This window comes from Drepanopeziza brunnea, assembly GCF_022702325.1.
Source record: "Drepanopeziza brunnea f. sp. 'multigermtubi' strain 214-2 chromosome Unknown ctg1, whole genome shotgun sequence".
Taxonomy (NCBI): Eukaryota; Fungi; Ascomycota; class Leotiomycetes; order Helotiales; family Drepanopezizaceae; genus Drepanopeziza; species Drepanopeziza brunnea.
This window is the reverse complement of record NW_027094064.1, coordinates 2351507-2375608: the sequence shown is the minus strand read 5'-3', so window position 1 is coordinate 2375608 and position 24102 is coordinate 2351507. Positions and strand designations below refer to the sequence as shown.

Genomic DNA, 24102 nt, shown 5'->3' with positions numbered 1-24102 from the left:
CGTACTTCACTACACACAAGTAAAATATCCAATAGCCGAGAGGTTCCCGCATCCGAACTCGAACGACCGTTCCCGCCCGCAGCAGCGATTCCACGTGTGTCTGCAAACACACACACACACACAGAAGACAGACCTCTCTTGCAGCAACCAACCAACCAACCAAGCAGTAGAAGCCTCTTTGATAGCGCGCGAGCGCGCTTGATTGTTTTGCTAGGTCGGTCCCGTTACTCTCGGCTCGGCTCGGTCTGTGTGCGCGCGGCGGCTGACCTGTATTGGTGGTGGTGGTGGCTCTAGACGAGGATACGGAAGAAGAAGAAAGGAGAAGAAGAAGAAGAAAAAAAGAAAGAAAAAAAAAAGGAAAGGAAAAAAAAAAAGAAAAAAGAAAAAGAAAAAAAAAGGGAAAGCCCATCAAGCGAGAGGGGAAAGAGAAGCCCCCCACAAGATAGACAAAGCCAACGTCTACGAAACCAACCACGAAGAAAAAAAAATACCCACTCCCCCCATAGTCGATTATCAACATACGAGAGAGGCATTCGAGCTAGCGAGTCCATTCCCGCGCCCTCCCCCTCCCCCTCCCCCCCACACGCTCTCAATCGCTATGGAGGAGCGATAAAGAAAATGAAGTGCTGGATTGCAAAGCGAGGGTAGATGATGCATTGTTGTATCAATTCCAAGTTTTCAATAAAAGAAAAAAAAAAAAAAAAAAAAAAAAAAGAACGAGAAGAGGATGGGGGTGAAGTGGTCACGGAAAGACAGCGACTGATGATTCTAATAGCTAAGCTTACTCGCCCATGTCAATCTCTACGCACCCATGTCAGCAATAGCCAGAGCTCGTAATATATGGGCTGGATCCTTCATCGCTCCGGCCACAGCCCGTCTTGCTGCAGCACGGCATGGCACGGCATGGCATGGCACGGGGCATGGTTCAGATTCGAAAACTTTCGCGCAGCGACCCGCGCGACCATTTTCCGCCTTCGTTCTCGCGACGGGTAGCCAGCCCCCCCCTCTCTCTCTGACTTGTGGATGCTGATGCGGAACAAGAAACACGTGCCCCAGTTTTCATCGATCGTCTTCTCACCTCGGGTATCCTTCGGCCTTCCTTCCGATGAGGGCCCGCAACGCGGTCAGGGCTGCGGAAACCAGTCTCCTCTCTCTTGGTGGCGGCTGGAATCCGATGCTTCATCGGGAGCAGCGGCGGCGATGCACAGTGCCGGAATCCAAGCCGTTACTACCGCCCCCGGGCCGTTCGCGTAACACGGGCTGGTGAGCAGTGAGAAGAGGAGAGGGGCCGCCGCTACAGGACTGGGTCGATAGCTTGACCAATCATATGTTAAGCGCAAGGTGCATTTGCCTTGTAAGGGCTTATCTTTGTCTTTGTCGTCTTTGAGATTCTTTCGGATCGAATCTGGACATGCTTGGGCGATATCGAGGTCAGCGTGACGAGAGGATGCCTAGTAGGCGAGGAAGAGCTGTGAGAGAGCGGCGTGATGATGTGGCGACGCGTTGAGAGCCAGCGGGATGTGGACACCACGCGAGATTTCACACTGACGGGATTCAGTCGCCATCATCTTCGGCAGACAACGGGTTCGTTACCTTGTACAAGCCAGAGGAGTCCGAGCTCGAGGAGGTGCAGTTCCAAGTTTGACTCTTTGCTCCCCTTCCAATGCCTCCAAAACCTGACCAAAGAGTCAGTCGAGAGAGATACGTGGGAGAAGGCCATCCTACCTTGACAGGTGCTTGTTTCAGTATCCTTTTGCGACGTGCCACCAAGTATAGCAGCCCTGGGGAAGGGAGTCAGAACCCCGCCTCGTGAATAGTGCTCACGATTCAGAAGAAAAGAGAAATGGACGCCTACGAGACCGGGGCTCCTCCATCCTCTTCAACCACCCAATCCTCTTCCAAACCCCCTCCTGCCTCCGCGTCGTCCGCGTCGTCCACTTCCACCACGACAGCCCCTCCACCCGATCCCGCAGGCGTTGCTGCTCCCGCCCCAATCCACCGAGCATATGCTCACATCCGGCGGGAATCACCTTCTCCGGCTCATCAGCGGGCAGCAGCTTCAGAAACAAGCGAGCCTCTGTACTTGTCCGACCAACTCGGCGCGGGCCTTGCGCGTCGGCCCAGAACATCTCAGCCTCTGCCGACCGGACGATTGGCGGCATGTCATCTAGCTCGATGACTTCCCGGGAGCGGCGAAGACGACGCAAGAACATGGAGGAGCTAGCCAGCAGCCCTCGACGCAGCCACCTACCTACCTGCCCGAGACCTCGTCTAGAGAGCCGCCAGCAAAAAACAACATGGAACGAAGACCGTCGAGTGGATATCCCCGAGAGAGAGAGAGGCACGCTGTACTGGGTATGGTATGGAAACCCTGTCGTGAGTGTGATGATGTGCTGGGATTGAGAAACTTGGGGGGGGGGGAGGGCCGTCGTTGAGAGAAGTTTGGATCGGCGCTGAGGACCGGCTCTGCACAGAGCCATCCATCCTTTGGGACGGGGTCCGCCGCTCTCGAAGGTCTGTGCCAGACAGGTGCTGTTCTTCATCGAGAAGCTGTAGCCGCCAAGAGGTCAACAGAGGCTGCGGCTCGCTGGGGGGGGGGGGGGGGGGGGGGGAAGAGAGCCGGGAGAGAAACACCCACACGAGGAATAGACACGCGGAAAGTCGGATGATCCTGAGAATGCCTTCATGAATTATTTGCAGGAATCCGTCCCGTTGCGTATGTAGGTGCGTATATATAGTGCATTATCTACAATGTGTGAAAGGTCACCGGCCGTCCATCATTACTATCACCACTTCGAGTGCTCGCTCGCTCCCTATCCACAGACACAGGCGCAGGCCTATTCCACTCATTCACCTGGCCCACCTCCCGATCCGGTCCCCGACGGGGTACATCGTTCTTCCACCTCGCTGGCTTCCGAGCTATCGGAGATGGATGCGCTCCTGATCGCCGTGATTGGCGTGCGCTCCCGCATGACCGCCGTCAGCGGCGTCCGCCCGTCCGGCGCGTCATCTCCCTCACCCGTCTCGTTGGTGCTGATGGTCCACTCCCACCTGCGCTTCTTCTCTCGGCGCCTGCGCTTCCGTGCCCCTGGGTTCTCCAACTCGCTCTCGGCCATCCTCCGGCGCATCTCTTCAAACGGCCCGGGGGTTTGGCCCCCGTCTCGCGTCTCGTCGCCCGTGTAGGCCATGGTCAAGTCCAGCGCTTCTAAATTCTCCATCTCCGGGTCGGTGGCCGAATGCGGCGAGTCCTCCACGAGGAGGTCGATATGTGACTTGACGTATTTGTTCGTGGTGATGGTTTGAGTGAGGGGGTCGTTGTATCCGACCTTCTTCGACGCCTTGTTCGCCATTCGCATCGATACCCGACTCAGTGCTGCTGGGGTCATGGCGCTGGGGGGAGGAAGAGGCGAGTTGCGCAGGATGCTGCGCAAGGCTCGGGGGTGGGTGTAGGGCGCGGTTTGGCTGCCGAAGGTCAAGCGACGTCGGGGCGTCCTGGGGGTGCTGGGCGAGGAGCTGGTGGTATCTTGGGAGGCAAAGGTGAAGATTTTGGGAACGGGCTGCTCGGATGCGGCTGATTGAGGTGGTGTGAATGAGAAGGGCCGTTTCGGCTCGCTTTCGGGTTGGGGTTGGGGTTGGGATTGGGATTGGGCGGCTGCGAGGGTCACGCTACTGGACAAGGCCGAGCTGGGTGTATCTGGGTAGATGGATGAGAAAGGTCCCGGCGTTTGGGTGCGTTGCGATGGGTGGATATAGTCGCTATTGCCACAGACGTTGGCCGTCTCGAGCCGCAAGGGGGTCCGTCTCGCTGTTACTGACTTGCTGTCTGCCAGAGGTCGCGCTGTCCTGGGCGACGCATTCTCGATGGCGGCGGCATATGCGTTGGAGAGGGTGTTGAATGCAGTCGGAGAGGATGGGTCAAAATCCGACTTCAAGGCCGTCGCGGACTTCCCCAGCGTGTGGGCAGTCGGTGTTTTGGTCTGGAGGGACAGCCGAGGTCTCTTGGGCGGCATGGAAGGAGTCGAAGCGAGCGACATGGTGGTTGATGGACACGTTGTAAGCGGAGCGAGCATCATGTTGATGATGGTGGTGGAGGAGGTGGTGGTGGAGGAGGTGGTGGAGGAGGTGGTGGAAGGAGGAAAGCGAGTGCAAGCAGACACGGAGGGTGGGTGAGTGGGTGAGTGGGTGAGTAGGCAGGCAGTTGGGCGATTTGATAGAGTATAGGTACGGGTACTCTGTCTGTACTCCGTAGATAGTACAGAGAGAGGGGGGCGCCAGGAGCTATGTATCAACGAAGCTTTTGGTATGTTTGATCGACGGCCCTTGAGGGTTGTTGGGGTTATTGAAGGGGGGTTTGCTGAAGGGGGGGGGGAAAAGGGGAGGGGGTAGGGGGAGAAGGTAGGGGGAATGAGTGGCCGCGGGCAGATGATGGGATGGGTGAGAGACACCAAATCCGAAACGATGCAATGCAAGAATATATATGTGGGTGTAACAGGTATTTCTATTCATTGGGTATTTACTTGCTTCTCCTGTATTGTTTGGCCGATAGACTTTCTTGGATGGCGACTTGAGACTTGACTCCATGGCCCAATCCAATGCCAACGCCAATAGTGCTGCTATTTCAGTCCCAGGGACCCAAGGGGCCCCGGGGGGATCCAAGGGACCCAGGCTGGCACGGATGGACAGGAACTCAGGAGTTTTCTGCCCATTGTTGGGGCTCGTGTCGGTGGCTTCGGTGGCTTCGGTGGCTTCGGTGGCTTCGGTGGCGGATCTATTTTTGGCCGCCATCGATCTGGAATCTGAACGGTGGGGTCGCGGGTGGGGTCGAGAGTGGAGCCGAGAGTGGAGACGGGTGGAGTTCGAGAGTGGGTCGCGGGTGGAGTCGAGTGGGGTCAAGTGGAGTCGACCCGTGGGCACTGGACTGGGCACTGGGAAAAAAACACGCAACCCACCCACAGAGTGGCGACGAACCCGCAAAACCCCCCGAACCCCCCAAACCCCCCGAACCCACAAGTCGGTCCGAGGATCACACTAGACACATTATCCAATACCTAATACAATCTTCCCATTACCAACTAGGACATCCGCGTACCCAAGAATAGCCATCAGATTGGAAAATCTTGCCCGATACAATAAATCCTAAATCCCATCCATCTCATCCATCCGTCCCATCTCATCCGTAATCCAGCATCCACTCCCCCCATCGAGGCAAAGGTAAAGGCTAAGCAAAGCTCCAAGCTGTCGTAAGCATTCGATCGTAGATGGACAGAATCCTCCATCGAGTCGATACGTAAACGGAAATTAGTCAAATATGCTTATTGCCCATCGTCGCTATCGCGTGCCGATATCGATAGGCGGGTGGGATGAGACTCCTCCACAAAGGAGCGGTACGGAGAGTACCTACAGCTAGCTTGATGAAGAAGGAAAACTAGCTCGAAACAGTTTATAGCACAGCACGGGAGAGCACGGGATAGCACGGGATAGCACAGCACGGGATAGCACAGCATAGCACAGCATAGCACAGCATAGCATAGCATAGCATGAGCCGAGGTCCAACCAATCCAATCCAATCCCATCCCATCCCATCCAATCCGCTGCCTGGGGGAGATTCTTCCGGCCGACGCGCCACACCTCCCGTAGCGTGACGTACCATCCCCCCCTCCTCCACCCCCCCCCCACCTCCGTCCGAGGCGGCGGCAACGTCAACAACCTCAACTCCAAACGGCCGCAGTCGTGATGATGACCAAGCCCCCAAAGAGAAACGACCACCGGACAATCATCCATTTCGTAACTTGCCCAGCATGGCGTGGCCCACAGCCTCGTGTTCGCATAACCGATCTCGTCTTTCTGACATCGGCTAGGACTATGACTGTTTCTACGCGGCCGTCTTTGAGCACGAGCGGCCCGAGTTGAAGTCGTTGCCTTTGGTTAGTCGAGTGTTCCCGGCATACGCAAGCAGAAGTAGAGGACGCGACCGCCACACATAGAGTCGAGCTGACGCTGGCAGTAAGTAGGCGGTGCAACAGGTAAACATGACATGCGATCATCCCCCTCGCCCCCTCGCCTCCTCCCGTCGGCTGTAACCAAGACACTAAGCCGGCCCCAGAAGCAAATCATCGTCACCTGCAATTACGAAGCCAGACGCCGGGGCTTGAAGAAGCTTCAGCTGGTCACGGACGCGAAGAAGATCTGTCCCGACGTGGTCATCGTCTTGGGAGAGGAACTGGGCAGGTTCCGAGATGCCTCCAAGTCCAACTACAGATTCCTAGAATCCTTCACCTGGAGCGGGAAAGTCGAGCGGTTGGGCTTTGATGAGGTCTTCATGGACGTGTCGGACATGGTGCATTTCAACCTCGCCCTCCTGAATCCACACGACCTCCCCCGCGCGTTTTTTCAGCTGAGGCCAGATGATCCGACGGTCGGCTTTGCGTTCGATGCCACCGCCATCGCCGGCCGTGGATACCCACCCGACGGGCCCCTCCAGGCTGACCCACGCCACGATGGGAACGAGGGGCTCATGACACGCCTGATTCTGGCGTCCCATCTCGCGCAACACATGCGGTGGCAGTTGGAGGAAGTGCGAGGCTATACCTCAACCGTGGGGATTTCGACCAACAAATTGCTCAGCAAACTGGTTGGCAATCGACACAAACCGAAAGGACAGACGACCCTACTCCCCCCGTATGTCAGCTCCCAAGACGTGCCACATGGAGCGAGCGAGAGCAATGTGACGAGGTTCGTCGATAGCCATGACATTGGCAAGATTCCGGGCATTGGGTTCAAGATGTCGCAGCGAATCCGGAACCACCTCCTCTCCCGCCCGGCCGAATTCGACGCGGGCTTGATCTATGGTGGTACCCAGGAATCGGTCACGGTCCGCGATGCCCGATTGTTCTCTGGCATGGGCCCCGAGCTTCTGGAAAAGATACTCGGAGGCCCGGGCGCAGAACGAGGCATCGGTGGGAAGGCGTGGGGTCTGATCAATGGCATCGACGACACCGAAGTTCACAAGGCCAAGAACGTGCCAACTCAGATCAGTATTGAGGACTCTTATGTCCGGCTCGATACGCTTCCCGAGGTTTCAACGCAGCTGCGGGCGCTTGCTACCAGTTTGGTCAAGCGGATGCACGCAGACTTGCTGGAGGACGACGAGGATGCCGACGCCACCACCAAAAGATGGACCGCCTATCCCAAGACGATCCGTCTATCTACGAGACCGCGACCTCCCTTGAATGCGGACGGAACCAGAACGAGGTCATTCAACCGCATATCGAGGTCCGGACCTCTCCCGAGCGCCGTGTTCAACCTGAAGGATGGTATCGATGCTACCGTGGAGAGACTCGTCCAAGAAACGCTCATACCAATGTTCCGCAAACTACATCCCTACCCCTCGGGATGGAACCTGAGTCTGGTGAATGTCGGAGTGACCAATATGGTCGAAGCCGCAAGCGAGGACGGTAAAGGGGGAGGGCGTGACATCGGACGCATGTTCAAGAGACAGGAGGAAGTACTCAAGGAGTGGAAAGTGGAGGATAGAGATGTGCCTCCCGACCCCGTTGCGGAGGAGGAGACCGCCGGCAGCGAGCTACCGGCACCTGACACTGGCCGAGCCGATCCAAGTGCTGGAGATGAAGCATCGGACAGTGCCCTCCTGGCTGCTGGCTCGGAGGATAACACGATACGCCCGACGCAGAACACCATTGCTGAGGATGGCGTGTGGGAGGATGACGAGGAAGATGACGGCGATCGGGAGCAGTGTAGTGAGTGCGGTGCTGTCATGCCTGCATTCGCGATGGCTGCTCACGAGCGATTTCACCGTTCGGGGGGGTAAGGTAAGATGGGTAGGGTGAAAGAATACAACCGTGCTCTTCTGAATCCCAATACGTCTATCTTCACTCCCATTGATTGCCGAGCGTACGTACATAACACGTGCATTTGTGCTTATACGCTGATCTTGTTACTATACAATTAGATAAGAAAGGAGGTTGCAATAATCGTACCCCTGGTCGGAGTACAAGTCAAAGGCCGGCAGGATTGCGGCTCCTAGGTAGCACTCTTCAGTAATCCATACGGGTCAACTCTTCGAATTTTTTTTTCTATATATTATTAGCGCGAAGTAAGTAGTGATGGGATCTACCACCGATTATTATTTTAAATTCGTGTCGTTGAATATTTTGAAAAAAAAAAAACCCCCCCCTTTTTCACTTTTCGTATATATATTTTTTTTCTCACCGCCTTGCTTGCTGTATGTACTACCTAGTAAGTCAGTCAGTTAGTAGTAGTTAGTCCAGTCGGCACCACCGACCCGAGGCGGGACAGTACCGTCCGTACCTCCAGGTAGGTAAGCTTTCCACCCTTCACAAACTCGATATACTTAGGTACCGTACTACTACAACCACGCACGCCACCGATTGATTACACACACGCACACACGCACGCACGCACACGCACACGCACACATTCTCCGTGCAGGATAAATACAAGAACGCGCCTCCCCGATGTCAGACGGCGACTTACAAACCCACCACGACGCTCCTGGCTGTGTGTACCGGTACCGGGACCGGTATGCGTGCTTGGTGCTTTCCTCTCTGTCCTGTGCGGTAGTGACAGTAGGTAGGGTAGGTAGGTAGGTAGGTACAGGCGTAAGTAGGTAGTAGGTAGGTAGGTACGTAGTATTACCGTACCCCTCGAGGGTGCCTTGAAAGTTTGGTAGTACTTTAAACCCCCTGCTTGCCCTGCTTGCCCTTGAGAGGTAATAGGTACTTACGTCTGGGACGTACTACTAGCAGGTCGGTAGTTTAAAAAAAAAAGAAAAAAAAAAGAAAAAAAGGGGGAACTTTTTTTAAGGGGGGGGGGAATGGGAATGGACGTGCTTTTTCGCTGGCTCGACAGGACGGGACTTACCTACCTACTACGTACCTTACCTACCGATACGTACGTAACAGTAGTGGTAGAAGCGGACCCGGTAAGAAATCTACGGTACCGTAATCTAATCGTGCCGTGCAAGACTAGTTTTTTTTTTTTTCTCGGCTAGAAAGCCCCACTACTACGAACTAACTAACTACAATTTTGGCTGCTTGCCTTGCAATAGATAAGGTAGATAGATGATAGATGCTTTCTTTGCATTTGTGATGCAGGTCTTGTCTCGCGGTGTTTTTTCTGAGCGTGTATACCATTTCTTTTTTTTTAAAAAAAAAAAAAAGATTGGTGTGTTAGTTAGTAAGTGGTTGGGTGCTGTTGGATAAGTGTTGTACGGGTTACCTACTGTCCCGAGTCGGTGGGTGGGTGGGTGCGTGCGTGGGTGCTTGAGGATTCGCGTGTACAGTGGCAGGAAAATCACGAGAAGAGAAGTTGGTTGGTCGTATTACTGAATGGTCGTGATCGGGTTACTAGGTAAGGTAGGTACTGAAGAGTACTACCGGTACCGGTACTACTTACTGTAGGAGCCGCAATCCTGCCGCTAGCTGAACTTGGTACCTGCTCCGACCAAGGGGGTACGGGTGTTATAAATAGTTTTTTTTTTAGCGAGGCGGGAATTCAATGTTACTACGGTACCTACCGGTACGTACCGGTATATGGACGTGAGGCGATTTTCAATATGGGAATAAAAATAATTTTGACTGCGGTTGCTAGGATTGGGAAGATGATTGGAGGTGGAGGGATATACTCTGTAAATCTCTCTTTTGCACCGGTTTAGGTTGGATCCATCACCTTCCTTATCGTCATCTTCCTTACTGTCATCTTCCTTACTACCCCTTTCCTCACGATCTTCTTCCTTTGCAAGCCTACCCTCCTTTCATCAGCTCGCACTACCGAAGAGCTCGTAAACCTTCCACACTAGCATCTCCCAAAAACGATACTACTATCGCCATCCATCTATCCGCTCGATCTTGCCAGCCTCAAGCTTTCTCTCCGAGAGAGCTTACGGAAAAGAACTTACTACGTATCGGTTATCGATAGGCTTCCCCCGTCAGCTCCGTCTTTCTTGATATAATATAAGCCTCTTTAAACTATTACGTGAATTATGAGAGGAGGCCGTGATCATACTACGTACATGAGCTCCAAAGGCCCTTGAGAGAGAGAGGAAAACATGCGATATGAAAGAACGAGCGCTACGTATAATACTACGTATGTCAGGTCACGGCTCTTGTACGAGTAAGGAAAACTTATATTTTCCGCATCGTGACTTGCCTACCTACTACGTACTTGATACGCGGGAGTTCATAATTTGAAAATAGTGGACACACCTCCTCGCTACAAAAGGTTTTGGCTGGGGCGTGGCATTGTGCCATCAAAGCGGATCCGGAAAAGATTCAAGAGGTTAGCAGAATATGGATCCCATACTGTATTATTGCGGGGGGAGTAATAGGAGGTGGTAAGGGTGAGAAAGCGAAACTATGTCTCTCTCTCAATACGAAAACGAAAAAGTCACTAGGAAATATATCATACATCGAGTCAGTGAAGATGCCGAGCCCGGAGGAGGCGTTACGCTTTGCATACGTACGGTAGTACGTAGTACTACGTAGTATATTCCACATCTCCCTGCACGGCCGCAGATGGTTATTCCAACCGACACTGATAACCAGCAACGATTTGGGTCCTTCAGGCTCATCGGTGGGAAAGCGAGGAAAAGCTAATTAAACAAGTCGAGCGAGACTACCGTATTAATCGGAAGAGATGGGAGATTGCTGGGGATCCTGACACAGAGGACAAAACCGAGCGGAATGGCGATCTGGTATCAGGAGTGGTGGGGATGGGTCTCCTCCGTCCCCTTGAATATAAGAGAGGGAAGCATAATTTATTGCCCGCGCGTCGTGCACTCTACAGTACTGTAGGAGAGAAAGAGAGACTTTGGTACGTACGTAGTACGTACGGTAGTACAACATTTGGCAGATCCGGTTCCAAGCAAGGCTCTTACAGTAAAACAGCTAGCTTGAGCTAAAGCTGGATGAGAACCGTGCCGGAGGCCAACACGCGGCCACATAAGGGGGCTATTTTATTTATTTATTTTGTATTTATTTATTTTATTGTGTTTTATTTTTGGATTGCTGTGTACTTAGAAAACCATGTAAAATGCTATGGGACGGCGGGTGGGTAAGAGGACGAGGTTGAGAGACCTGATTGCGACGTTGTGAGGCTGAGGATTTCGGAAGAGGGGAAAGAGGCAGTATAAGCACCTCTTAGCGCCTTTGTTATCGCCAAGGCGCTAGTTCTGCAGTGACTCCTCCTTACTTACTCCCCCCCCCCCCATGAATACATATCGAAAGTATAATTCCGCAAGGGATCTTATCAGGGCTTAAATCGATCAACGTACTACTACTACGTAGTACGTAGTACATACGTAGAATAAGAAAGGATTCATTCAACCCTGAAAAGTATCTTTGAGCCAATATTTAGTCTGTGCATTAGAGTTGACAGGGCCTTAAGCCATTCAGAACCCCCCGCTCTACGATATACGGGCCTAAACTGGGTCCGACATTTATTCATGGGGGGGATAGTACAGTAGACTATGGAAAAAATACTTCCATTGATTGCCAAGCGGTGCGTTACATAACACGTGCCGCTCCTCACGCTGTATCACGTGGTAAGCCAAGAGCCATTTACAGCCTAGCGTCAGGTGGCCCGAGCTCCCCAATTTCCCAAGTACTTAAGGTCGCCTCCCTCCGCTGATCTTCCGTTTCCCCTCTTCATACTTACCTTCTTGGAAACATGGCGCTCATGAATGCCGGTGTTTACAGTACGAAACCTCCATTGCACATCGGGGCGTTGAGAACTGTCAGCTATCCTTCGGGGTCGCTGCCGGGGGAATTTTTGATAGCACCCTCCTACTCGGGAGACATTTCTTTTCATTGATACCTGAGCTTTGCGCTTAGTTTCGAAGAAGAGATGAGTTTGGTGGTGTGAATGAGCAGCGTCTTCACATGTCGTACTTGAAATGCACTGTCACAGAAGTGGTCGTTCCGTAGGTTGTGTGAGGAGAGGCACGCTGTTCGTGTGTGATTCATGCTTCATGCTTCGTGTGAGCTGAGGCTCCTCGCTGGCTGGCAGAAACACCACCCCAGACAGACACTTTGACTCCGGCTATCGCGCTCCATGCCATGCCACCCCAACGGCCACAGACAGAATGTGCCTGGCTGCTTCTTGACCTCCGTGCCCTTCCCAGGAGCTCCTCGACCTTCCTGTCCAGAGACGAGAACGAGAGAGAGCTCCAGCTCCAGCTCCGGTACCACCCCCCCAGAAGCCAGTCGCCGTGTCCACCGCGACAGGAAGGATACCTCCTTATGAAAATCATCAGAGCATCCGCATCCCGCGTCGCGCGCAACCCGCAAGCCAGAATCTGAATTCGATTTCAGAATCATCTACGGTACAACGATCCGACGGACACGCACAACCCAACCCAACTCATCTCGACAAAGCGACCTCTCATGCATGCATCATGCGCGCGCGCTGCTTCTGCTGTTGTCGAGATCCGACCCCTCACCACTCATCAAACCAATTTCCCAGCGGCGCCGGCGATGGATTCCGCGCATTGCTTTGCTCTACTCTACTTTGCTTTGCCTTGCAGGGAAGGCCAGGCGCCTGAGGCTCCTAGCTGTGGAAGGATGAGGGCGGGTCCGGCCGGTCTGGGTCTGGGTCTGGGTCGCTCCGTAGGATGATGACGCCCCCCCGCGGGGGGAACCTTTGCAATCAACCTACCTACCGGTACCTACCTATACTTCGTATACATATAACACAGCAGTCTACTCTGATAAGGACGGATGGATGGGTGGATGGAGGGATGGAGGGATGGAGGGAGGGATGGCAAAGGGTGAAGGAAATCTGCGGGCGGAAGGGGAGAAATTACACCCGGAGTGCATCGTGCGGGATGACCGCGCGCTTCCTCCTCCTTCAGGTAGGTACGTATGTACGCTTTTCTGGGCGCCAATTACTCCCGCTCCCTCACACAAGCGCCGATGCCGGATACGAGCCTCAAATCCACAAATCTAGCTGCCCACCCTCGTACCTACCTACACCGTCGATCCTCGACCATCCCTCTGACAGGTGCGCCGGTAGTACGGTACGGTACCATAAATACAACTAAGTTGATGCCTTGCCACTCACAGTCGGCGCCTCGTTGCCACCAGCGCTCCTGGAAACGATGAGCTTCTGTAGTGATGTACAATCTATTGATTTTATCTGGGAGGAAGTGTAGTGTAGTCTTATGTGCCTTCAGGTCCTCAAAACATCCGTAACTCCTATGAACGCCCTCTTTCCCTGTTTGAAAGTCGGGTATCATATTTCCTCCGTAAGAAATGCCTTGACTTTTGCGCCCGGAGCCCAAAAAAAAAAACACACATAGAACCTAGCTACTACCTATTATCACGCGGCACCACCTGCCTGCACCTTCCCCTTCAGATTCGTCCACTTGCTGAACAAACTGAAGATGACCGCAATGCCCGAACAAGCAATCGCAATCGCATACGCAGCCTTCAACCCCTCCAGATACGACATCACAATCCCCTCCACAACATCGGCCTCGAAATGGCTGCGGATCTCAGTGACACCCACTAGCAGGACATCGGCTGGCGTAACCGAAGGCGCGTATTTCACGACGGAGCTCTGCAGCACGTTCGAGAGGGCGACCTGGCCAGCTGACACGAAGAAGGCGCCTCCGATGGTTTGCGCGAACAGGATCATGGCGGTGACGGACGAGAGATCCTCGGGTTTGGCGACCGCCTGTCCTACGATGATCGGGACTTGGAGGGCGAGGCCGATGCCGATTCCAGAGAGCGCCTGGTAGCCGATCCAGGCTGACGAGGAGGAATGGATGTCGAGCGTGTAGAGGAGGCCGTTGCCGATCGTGGCGAGTACGGCCCCGGCAATCATCAACGGGACTGCTACGCCGAACGCGGAAATCAAGCCGCCCGAGATGATAGTCATGATCGTGCATCCGAGGATCAGTGGAAGGTTGCGAACTCCAGAGTCGGATGCCGACACACCGCTGACGACTTGGAAGTAGATGGGGAGGTTGTAGAGGAGGAGGAAGAAGCCACCGGCGAGGAAGAAGAGGAAGGCCATGCCGGACCAGATGTGGCGATCTTTGAGCAGGCGCCCGACGATCATGGCCCGCTCGCCTTGATACCATTCGATGACGGCCCAGAGGATCATGATCAAGACGAAGCCGACGAGGGTACCGATAACATCCGAGTCGCCCCAAGACTTGGTCTGTCCTCCCCACTGAAGTGCCAGGATATAGCAGACGATGCCGGCCATCACAACAAACGAGCCGGGCATGTCCATTTGGAGGAACTTTTCCTTGAGGGTGGCCTTGACTGGGATGGCCTGTGCTGGAGTGGTAAAGAAGAAGACGATGATGGCAGCGGAAATGCCTCCTACGGGGAGATTGATATAGAAGCACCACCTCCACGAGACTTTCTCGGCGAAGACTCCTCCCAGCAGAGGCCCGATGACACTCGCGATTCCATATGCTGCTCCCATCAGTCCGGTGAAGGCAGCACGCTTGCTAGGTCTCGCCGAGAAGGCGATGATTGTATAGGCTCCGGAGGCAATACCTGCTCCCCCAAGACCTGCAATAGCTCGTCCCACGATAAGTGCAGTTGAATTCGGTGCGACACCACATATCAACGAGCCGAGCTCGAAGATGAAGATTGCTACCAGGAAGGTGGTCTTCAATGGGAAGTACTTGTAGCCCTTTCCCCAGGTCGATTGGAAGGCTCCAACGGTCAGGAAGAAGGCAGCTCCATACCAGCCGACCAAATCGAGGCCTTTAAAATCGTCTGTGATTTTGGGGATAGCAGTTGCAACAATCGTCATATCCAGAGATACCTTCGATCAACAGGTTAGTTATTCACACATATATTCGAGATTGTGTGTACGTACAAGGAAGATAGAGAGGAGTAGTGCGATGACGATGAAAGCCATGCGTAATCCAGCTGGGTAATCCCCCTCATCCCCATCTCCTTCCTGTACAGCTGCATCATCTTGAACCGAGCCTTCTCTCTGATGGGTTGCTCCGTCGTCGAAGCTGTTTGCCTCGGTCGCCTCCTTGTTGAGAGATCTAGTCGGCGATGGCGAGACACTGAGGCCGACCTCCTTCTCCTCGTTCAGGGTCTCTGCTCGCGAATCCATGCCGAAGTGCAGCTTGAAGTATGAGGGTCAGTGTGGGAAGCCAGTTCGAGGAAAGTGAGTGATACAGAGAAGAGACAGAGCACAAGTCTTTGTGAAAGGGTAGGTGGTGACTGTAGCTTATATGGAAGCGGTTCAGGACGGGACGTCTTGGCTGACTAATTGAGGTTACGCCGATTTCATTCCATTCCGCAGATCTGATGTAACAAAAGGAAGGAGTCAGGAGTTACTCGTCGCCGGCCGTAAGTAAACACCGAGACTTTGCGAGACGGCATATCAAGCGAATTACAAGCAAGGATGTGGGTGTACAAGGTACGGCAAGTGAATCATCCAGCATCAGCAGTAGCAGCAGCAGCATCAGCATCAGCATCAGCATCAGCCACGAGCTGACATCCGTTGAAGTACGGTCCGGTCCACGTCCACGATCGTCCGCCGCGACGGAAGCGAGCACCAGCTGAGTGGGTCGAAGTTACCCGGCACGTCACGTGGTGTCTTTCTTTGACCTGGGCTGCAAACCCACCGCCGAGTCTTCGGTCGAAGGAAGAATCTAAACAATCAACTCCCGTTTTCATCTGTCTGGATATCGATATCAATTTACCTGCATACGAGTCCCACGGGAAAATCCCTCACATTACCAACAACTCAAGTTGGGCTCTCCGAGTCCTGTGCGTCAGCTTACTGTCAGCCAGGGTCTGACCGTCTGAGAGACATTCCCACGAGAGGCATGAATGTACCGGTAGCCGCACTTTACATCCCGTCACACTTATCCTAGATGCGGCTTTACGGATTTTGCTTTTTACTCTACGGGACTCCAAGGAGAAGGGGTAGCAAAGATGCTGCTGCTGCTGCTGGAGCATTTCGCGTTCGCGCGCACGCAGCTCTTCCCCCGTCTGGTGTTGTTTGCGACGGTTGCACAGCGGCGGAACATTCCGGTCTCGATGGAGGTGTATCGATTGCCATCTTCATTTGTCCTTGCCTTCTCGTAGCTCTGCGCGGTGTTCCGTGACGGTCGTTGTACCGAGTACTGGTCTGCATGGGACAAGTCTCACTTCTGTGCCCGAGGAAGGCCGGTCATTCGATGCACCGTGGTGTGGTTACTTGGACAAATTAAAAAGAGTTGCTTTTGGGACCTGCCGACTCCGAAGGACTCGATGAGGCTTCCAAGACAATATTACTTGACGAATAGTGTGCCAGTGACAGTCCAGCTTTGAATTCGTCTCTCATGAGTCCACGTCTAGCGCTGAGAGAGCAGCCAAGAGATAGATCTGTTGTTATTCTTTGCCTAAAAGGTCAGTTTTATCAAGCTGCCAAATACAAGATATTACTATTGGCCTACTGATTCTTGGATCACCTCGCTCTACTTTCAGTGACTTGGCAACGACCTGTTTTACGCGTCCAGCATAGCGAGCTTATCGTCAACCAGATGCCTGGCTGCTGATATCGTCTCCCCTTCCCCTCCTCCAAAGCAGTCTTCTTTACCTTCAGCACTTCCCTCTGCAATGGAGAACAGAAGACCGACTTAGTGACTTATCATGGAAAAGGCTGCACCCGTCGCTCCTTCCCTCTCCCAACCGCAATGCTCAATCTCCCCATACGAACGGAAATAGGAACCAGCGCTATATAATTAAAGAATCCGGGCGACTCTTGTAGGCCTCTCCACATGGGCAACACCTCTTCCCACCCACCTGATTGTCGAGCAACATACAGTGCAGAACGGCATCGTGAGTAAGCAGGGAGGACATTCTTTCTCTACAGCAGAACCCTACCTACATTCGTAAAGCCCTCCGTTGATCTATACTCTACGGGGTAGCGCAAAGAGCACAGCAGAATGGTCAGCTAGACTTGCTCCGCGGGGGGGTTTTTTTTCTTTTCGAATTAGTATGATAGTAAATAAAGCTTCTTCTACCAATTTTGCCCGCCGAGCAGCTCTCTGCTCAAACGATTAAGCGAGCCCCTTTCCTAGCCGTAGATACTTCCCACCTTGTAAAGTGTCTAGCGGCAGGCGCACCCCGCAAGAGCTTCCAAACGAGAGAGTGATACAGAAGGTGGGCTTCGAAAGGATCCGTATTCATTTGGCCGCCGATATCACTCACTCACTGTAGTCTGCCTCCCAACTTCGGGGGCGCAGGACCAGACCAGATCAGATCAGATCAGATCAGTACAGGCCCGGCCGGCAGATGCCATCTGAAACCTATACGAAGTAAACATCAAGGTATCAATCAATGGCCTGCCGTTTCCATTTCCGAGAGCCAATTCTTCCCCAGTAGAAAAAGAAGAAAAGGCATCCCTATTCCATCTAACCCGGGGTCCGCAGCTTACCCTACACCCTACACCCTACACCCTCACCCTCCTCACCCCTTCCCCTTCCCCCTCCAGAATATCCCACCTCGTCCACTTCGCTCCACTCCGCTCAAAGTACAACCCACACACACACACCAACTCCCAACACCAAACGAGATGAAGAAGATCCAACGCAGCGCCTCGCTCAAGCTCAAGCTCTATCTCGCCGTTTCCCCTCTCGCCCGAGCACAGCTAGGTTCGAATCCCATACTTGAACCTCGTCCATCTCATCCCCTCTTCTTTACTTCTCCCGCTTTATCTCCTCTTGTGTTCCCCCGCCTCTCTTTGTCCTTTCCATCATTTACAGTACACTTTTACACTTTCCACATTCCGCTTCTTTTCTCTTCTTTTCTTTTTCATTTTTTTCCCCCAAGGGGGCAGGGGGGGAGGAAGGGAAGAGGGGATATCAGACTTTTTTGGGTCATCATAGGTAACAGGGAATGAGTGGATTATGGGTAGTTAAGGTAGGGGTATTCAGATGTTGGTTGGCCTTCGCTTAGCCTAAATATAAAATAATAATAAAAAAGAAAAGAAAAGAGAGAGAGAGAGGTTCCGAAGCTGCTTCGATGCTGCAGCTGCAGGCTAGGCGGCGCGCGCCCAAGTGCTCAAAGGAGAGGAGATCTCTATAAGGTACCTACCTAACTTACTGTGTCTCTGGATCTGGGGCAGAGCAACACTCTCACGATATCTGGAGAGGAAGGCAGGAACTAGATTGTATTTCTGCGTGTGCGAATTATGGTGCTGGAGAGTTCGGAATGGGGTTTTCTGGCTGTTGCTGGTTACTGTCGGGGTGGTGGTGTGAATTTCGAGAGAGATGCTAGTCGGCTGGCTGCATCATTTCGACATGTGCATCAGGAACTTGTCATGGGGCTTTCGGGCTTTCGGGCTTTCATAATTTGTCTCCCTCCTCACGAGCTGGATGAGCGTGTCTAGGAACCTTGGAAGAAGTAGCAACTGTACGCATAGAGGGTATTTATTTCCTATAATCAAAAAGCAGAAAAGGCCATTACAGACTCGACCGAGCCACCAAAGCCACACGGTAGCAGCATATCCCGATTCCCGCATCCGGCACCGCCATATCTATCAAGCACCTCCTTCCGTCTCACGCATCAATCAGTCTACCTACGAGTTCTACTTCTGAATATCATGCTCGGCACCTCGTTGTTGCGTCTTGCCGATATCGTGCTGCTCCTGCGCCTTCAGCTGAGCGTCCCGATTACCCGTGATGCCCGCGACGGCACCGCTGACAGCACCACCGACGCGGTTCGCAACGCCGGAGCCGAGATCGCTGAGTTGACCTTGGGCCTCCTGGCCCTTGCCCTCGGCGTTTTGTTGGGCACCAGCGTTCTTCAGGCTCTGTGATACAGATTCCCGTCAGTTTCTAACTTAGGTTTCCGGTCTTGCCTTTCTCATCCGCCAAGAGACGAAGGTGTACTGTGACAAGGAGAAAGATGTCTTTTGCTCGCCAATAAGAGGACGGAGAGAAGGAGAAGAAAAAGTAACCTGGTTGCCAATGAGTCCACCCACAGCCTCCTTCGCCGATCCCACAGTTTGGTTCCAGCTTCCCTCGGTGCGGTTAGGGTCGTCCTTGGTGACGGCTCCCGAGGATGAAGCAGTCAGACTGCCAACCTTGAGGGTAGCCTTGGAGGCATCGTGCTCGAGGTCGCCCTTTGCCTTCTTGGCTTCGCCGGCGTTCTGATACTTTACTGTCAGATTTATGTTGTGGATTTGGATAAAGAAATGTGAAAGGTGTAGTAGTCAGGACGAGAGAGAGGGATCGCTACCTGGTCAGCAGTGTTACCAGTCAACGAGCCCATGGCAGACTGAACGGCGCCAGTAGCAGAGTCGATGTACGACTGAAGGCTGGAAGTGTCTTTGTCAGACATGGTCACGTTTGCTGTTTGATATGTTTTGGTTTGGTTGGTGGAAGAGGTCTGGATTGTTGGTTGTAAGGGTTTTCAGGTTGACGATGGAAGTCGAAGCTTGAGTTGGACCCCTTCTTTCTTATATGCTGCTTAGCTCTGATTACCTCTGCGTAGTGAACCTAAGCTTGATCGTGCCAGCGTTGGTTGTGAATATCGAGCTATGACGTAGCCATACCACCTCGTGCTATTCTGAACTCCCTATCAACCCTTGCTGTAATCGCTGGAATGCTCAAAGAACACCCATCGCGTAATAATAGGCTTATATTTCCCATTCGGGCTGAAATCGGTTTATTTTGTTTTGATCCTCGCATGACGCTTCACGGCGTGTAGCTTCCCATAGTTTGGCTTGGCTGGGCCTGCTCCAAGGGAATCTCTTATCATGCGGACTCAGAAGCAGGATGTGATGCTGCCTTGGGATAGGGCTTAATATATTGATGATTTTGATATATCTTTTCTCTATTAGACCTACACAGTTCTCTAACCAATCAAATCCCAGAGTCGAAGTCTTACCCATTGCGAACCTATTTAGCAATATCCAAAAGCATTCCCCCAACCCCAGAATCAAACCTTGTCCTCCTCGGACCTCTCACCCCATCACTTCTACCCTCCTGTACACTCCGATACTTCTCCTCATCCCACATCCACACCCCGTGCGCCATATCCATATCGCCCCTTACACCCCTCCCCTTCAACCCCTTAATCAACTTTTCCGCCACGAGATCATGCTTCACTTTCGAGAAATACCTTCTTGGGAACTCTACTCCCTTAGCTTTCTCACGTTTGCGCAGTTCTCTTTGCTCGTTTTCGATTTTCGATTTCTCCTGCCCGATGGCCAGTATATCGCCTTTCTCGATGCCGTCTACGACGTGTTGCCATGCGCGCCGCGATTCAAGGGGGTGTTGTTTCTCGATCGGGGCGACTGTCAAGCGCGTCCTGGGAATGGCACTGGTATCGATTTTCCCGACAAATTTTCCCGTGGCCATATTCTTTATCGTAAATTCCCCACTCCACTGCCCTTCCAACATATACAGTGGTTCCGTCTCATGATCGTCGTGACATAAAGTAGCAAGAAAAGTGTTACGCTTCCCGCTCAGCCAGCCCTTACTCGAATAGTGGATTTCTGCGGTATAGCCCGACGAGCTGCGTATATATGTTGTACCACTGAGTTCTGGTGCCAGAGAACCGGTCATTATGCCTTCAATGTGGATCTTGGGCATCGTTATGAAGTAGTCTTCATTGAATTTGTCGAGGTGCAGGATCGAGTACCCTTGTCGGTCTATGTTGACTGTTGTGGAGAATGAGGCTTTGGGAGCGACATGGCCTGCCAGCTACTTTAAATTAGCCTAGGTTCCTTGACTTTGACTTCGAGGAGGAGACACACCCTGACTCCATGCTCATCGTTCCAAATATTATACGCAGTAATCGGAGGATGGTGACTGTTTCCGTCAGCACAATCACACAGCACCTACAACTCATGACACACCTAACCTGTTCAGCAACTAAATTCGTTGTGCCCGCCCCATCAACCCACTTTCCCATAAACAGCTCTCCAAGAAACGGGTTCAGGGGCTTCATTCTCTTCCTCCTGCCATGTTCATCCTTACTGCTGTGCTGTTCCTTCAATGTACTGATGAACCATTTCAACACCAGCAATGCGCGCTTCTCGGGATTTGGTTCGCTGGCTGGCGCAACCAGGAGGGAGGGACTTTCGTTCCAGTACGCGGAGTACTCGATTATGGACTGGGAGGAGAGGAGGAAAGGAGGCGCTGTGAGGGTAGCGAGGTCGCCTTTGAAAGATGCGAGGGACTGTGGGACTGTCAGTTGCTGAGTGGCATTGAGATGGCTTTTCAAGAGAGAACTCAGAGTAGTACGGACCCTGATGAACGAGAAAAACGCCCCTTTCTGCTGCGGAGGTAGTTGCTCAGTAGACATAGTGAAAGCACAGGAATCGACGCCCACGGGGCTAGATATAGATATGTATCTCTACGGAGGTGTGAGCAGAGGGTAAAAAATAAAAGATATGAATGAGTATTCGGTCTTCTCAAACGATATATATACCCCAATCGAAGTCGAAGAAAGTTAATGTTCGGCGAAGCTAATGTCCGACGAGGCAGTTACCAGTACATGTACTTCCTCTTCCAGGCGAACATCTGACTCAAGACTATTGCTGGTACTTCACCAGAAGGAGGCGTAGATTCCATCTGTTATTGACCTCTGACACGCAGGTAGTCGCATCGTAGCGCTGCACTATCGGTATTCTCCCCCGCCAGCCGGGAAGTGTGGGAACTCTAAATGCTGCGCTGGAAGCATGTGATATGAGGCTCTACGGGGTTTCTCGGGGTGATTGTTTTGACATGGGAGCTGGCATAACAAGTACAATTATGGAGGCGAGAAGGGACAAGGTGGCCTGCTGAATCGGCGAGTAATGGTGAAGGTTGTAATGTCAATATTCGGGTCATTCGTTGGCGTTGAGACGAGTACGAAAGACTTACATCCTTAACGGGGGACGAAAGCTGACGAAGACGGGCATTTGAATTAATAGCTTCATTTATCATGTACTACTAGTAACGGGTCGGAGGAGCGACATCTGCTGAACAACAGTCTGGGGTATCTAAAAAATACGATGTCTAACGCGCCTGCGCCTGCGAACCTCGTCAATCGTGAACTTCTTTTACTCATACACCCAAGCTCCAACGATTCGGTGCTTCCAAGTTCCTCGGCCATATAACCATCTGGTGATGCTGGTCAATACATCATGCCCGCACCGACGTCTTCGCTGCGTCTCCTGTCAAAGCTCCTCGCCCTCGACCCCTTCAACTCCTTCTCCGCATCCATCAACCGCGTCTGAACCCACAACCGATATTTGTTGTCATTCCTGACGCTCGCGCAGTTCAGCAGGTCCGTCAACGTCTGCTTGATCTGCATATTGACGTCCTTCAACTTATCCTCATCCTCGTCGATGGCATCCAGGATGCTCTCGTCAACGACCATCGGGAGACTCGACCCCCGTTTGTGAAGCTGGGGACGCTGATCCAGTCGTGGGATGCTGTCCCATCGCTGATTGTTTGGCTCCGCGTACGGAGAAGACACGAGCATGCCATCTTCGGAGTCGGTCGTGGAGGATATGGACGGGAAGCGCGAGCGAGAGGGAGTGCTCGTTGGCGAGGTCATGGTGCTTGGGAATGCGCTGGAGATTTGAGCGAGGTGCTTTTGCAGAGCGTCGTGTTGAGAGTGGAGGAGGAGGTATTTCTGCAGAGCGAAGGCTCGCTCTGGGGGGGGGTTGGGTGTTGCGTTCATTCTTTCTGATGTGTTGCTACCGATCAAGTGGTGAGGGAGAGAGGGAGAGAGAGAGATCGTGTTGTCGTTAGGTATTATCTCGCGATCATTCGATGAGGGAAGGAGCCAGCCAGTCAGTGGATTATGAAACGGCAAAGGTTTGGTTGATTGATTGATTGATTGATTGATGGATGGATGATGGATGGATGGATGGATATGGAACGGGTGAGGGTTGGGAAAGGATGTCTGTCATATACTTACTTACATACTTGGATGAAGCTGAGGCCCCGTCTTTCGCTTCATATCATGACATGACATCAACATCAACACCAACACCGACATCAACCTGATCATTGACGATGCATCATGCAGCTCCTATCGTGCACGTCCCGTCCTCAATGCAGGTCAAGCTGCTCTGGGTCCCCGTTGCGAACGAAGATCATGCGTGGCTGAAGGCTGAAAACAGCTTGTGGCGCACCCTCCGCGTCTAGACCAGCACTGTTTCCAGGCTTCGGACGACGACGACGAATGGCATCATTCTGTAGGTCTCAAAACAGACGGAATGGAATGTCGCTCATCCAGACCACATCCGATCAGCCATCATCGCTAGATGGCGATCGGAGGATCCATCGAAATCAGGAATTCGATCGTCGGAGGTACGGGCAGTCATGTGACTAACTGGTAAAAATGTCTAGGAACTGATACAGGCTCTGGAAAAGATCTCGAGACATATGCCTTTTTTGCATGAAACTTGACTCTAGGAATGCATCGATTGTGTGACGTCGGTTCTGGCATCCATACTCCAGAGCAGCACCTTATCCCCTTACATGACCATCTAGAGCTTTAACATCCTCTACGATGATGCTTTATCAGATGGAATTAGAAAGTAACGCTTTGTGCTTACAGTATCAGCGAGTTCAAAGAAGCGAAAGATTGCGAGTCATATGCCTCTCCGGCAACTAGCTGCCTTGGCAAAGCAGAACATACCGGTACCACAGCAAGAGATTCTCATACTCCCTTATCGCGTTCCAGACAGGGTTGAAATAGCAGTGTCAGACGCGAAAATTAAACACCCCTTATAAATCTCCTAAGCCACTCTAGTCGAGGACTGGCGAGGAATCAAGAAGCGTTGGTATCACAGAGGGGGATTGCAACTGATTGCGTATTCTGAAAGTAGTCTGTTTTTGCGTTGCTTCTAACTAAGAGTAAAAGTTAGCTAATCGAATAGCTACTACTACTACCGGTACGTAGCTGAGGTACAAACGGAATTGCGAACAGAGCGCTACATGGTCTGACCTCAATAGGTCGTTTGCTTGGGCTGACCATATGGCCTGACCGTCAGAACGCTCGCTTAGCTCTAGGTACTTCGCTTAGCTCTACTCCCCCGCATGTTTTCCGTAACGGGTGAAAGTATAATTTTGCAAGGGCTCTTACCAGG

The 24102-nt window shown here is 52.6% G+C and overlaps 7 protein-coding genes across 7 annotated transcripts; 1 reads left to right on the top strand and 6 right to left on the bottom strand.

The window, feature by feature from the left end:
- Nucleotides 1-1330: 1330 nt before the first annotated feature.
- L3040_000453 (uncharacterized protein) lies at nt 1331-2162 on the bottom strand (the record flags this gene model as incomplete). The annotated part of the gene is made up of 4 exons (XM_066155162.1): nt 1331-1544; nt 1594-1676; nt 1726-1781; nt 1856-2162. 4 exons carry the CDS (start codon nt 2160-2162, stop codon nt 1331-1333), a joined length of 660 nt encoding a protein of 219 aa, XP_066013210.1.
- Nucleotides 2163-2846: 684 nt separating this feature from the next.
- On the bottom strand, nt 2847-4034 carry L3040_000452 (uncharacterized protein; the record flags this gene model as incomplete). The annotated part of the gene is made up of 1 exon (XM_007292425.2): nt 2847-4034. The coding sequence occupies one exon, from the start codon at nt 4032-4034 to the stop codon at nt 2847-2849; it is 1188 nt and encodes a 395-aa protein (XP_007292487.2).
- Nucleotides 4035-5733: 1699 nt separating this feature from the next.
- On the top strand, nt 5734-7828 carry L3040_000451 (uncharacterized protein; the record flags this gene model as incomplete). The annotated part of the gene is made up of 4 exons (XM_066155160.1): nt 5734-5784; nt 5859-5924; nt 6012-6023; nt 6104-7828. The coding sequence occupies 4 exons, from the start codon at nt 5734-5736 to the stop codon at nt 7826-7828; spliced, it is 1854 nt and encodes a 617-aa protein (XP_066013209.1).
- Nucleotides 7829-13356: 5528 nt separating this feature from the next.
- Nucleotides 13357-15126, bottom strand: L3040_000450 (uncharacterized protein; the record flags this gene model as incomplete). Its single annotated transcript, XM_007292428.1, has 2 exons — nt 13357-14823; nt 14878-15126. 2 exons carry the CDS (start codon nt 15124-15126, stop codon nt 13357-13359), a joined length of 1716 nt encoding a protein of 571 aa, XP_007292490.1.
- Nucleotides 15127-18594: 3468 nt separating this feature from the next.
- Nucleotides 18595-19349, bottom strand: L3040_000449 (uncharacterized protein; the record flags this gene model as incomplete). The annotated part of the gene is made up of 3 exons (XM_007292429.1): nt 18595-18819; nt 18967-19158; nt 19248-19349. 3 exons carry the CDS (start codon nt 19347-19349, stop codon nt 18595-18597), a joined length of 519 nt encoding a protein of 172 aa, XP_007292491.1.
- Nucleotides 19350-19909: 560 nt separating this feature from the next.
- On the bottom strand, nt 19910-21320 carry L3040_000448 (uncharacterized protein; the record flags this gene model as incomplete). Its single annotated transcript, XM_066155159.1, has 4 exons — nt 19910-20716; nt 20770-20824; nt 20872-21194; nt 21264-21320. The coding sequence occupies 4 exons, from the start codon at nt 21318-21320 to the stop codon at nt 19910-19912; spliced, it is 1242 nt and encodes a 413-aa protein (XP_066013208.1).
- Nucleotides 21321-22133: 813 nt separating this feature from the next.
- On the bottom strand, nt 22134-22685 carry L3040_000447 (uncharacterized protein; the record flags this gene model as incomplete). Its single annotated transcript, XM_066155158.1, has 1 exon — nt 22134-22685. The coding sequence occupies one exon, from the start codon at nt 22683-22685 to the stop codon at nt 22134-22136; it is 552 nt and encodes a 183-aa protein (XP_066013207.1).
- Nucleotides 22686-24102: the final 1417 nt, after the last annotated feature.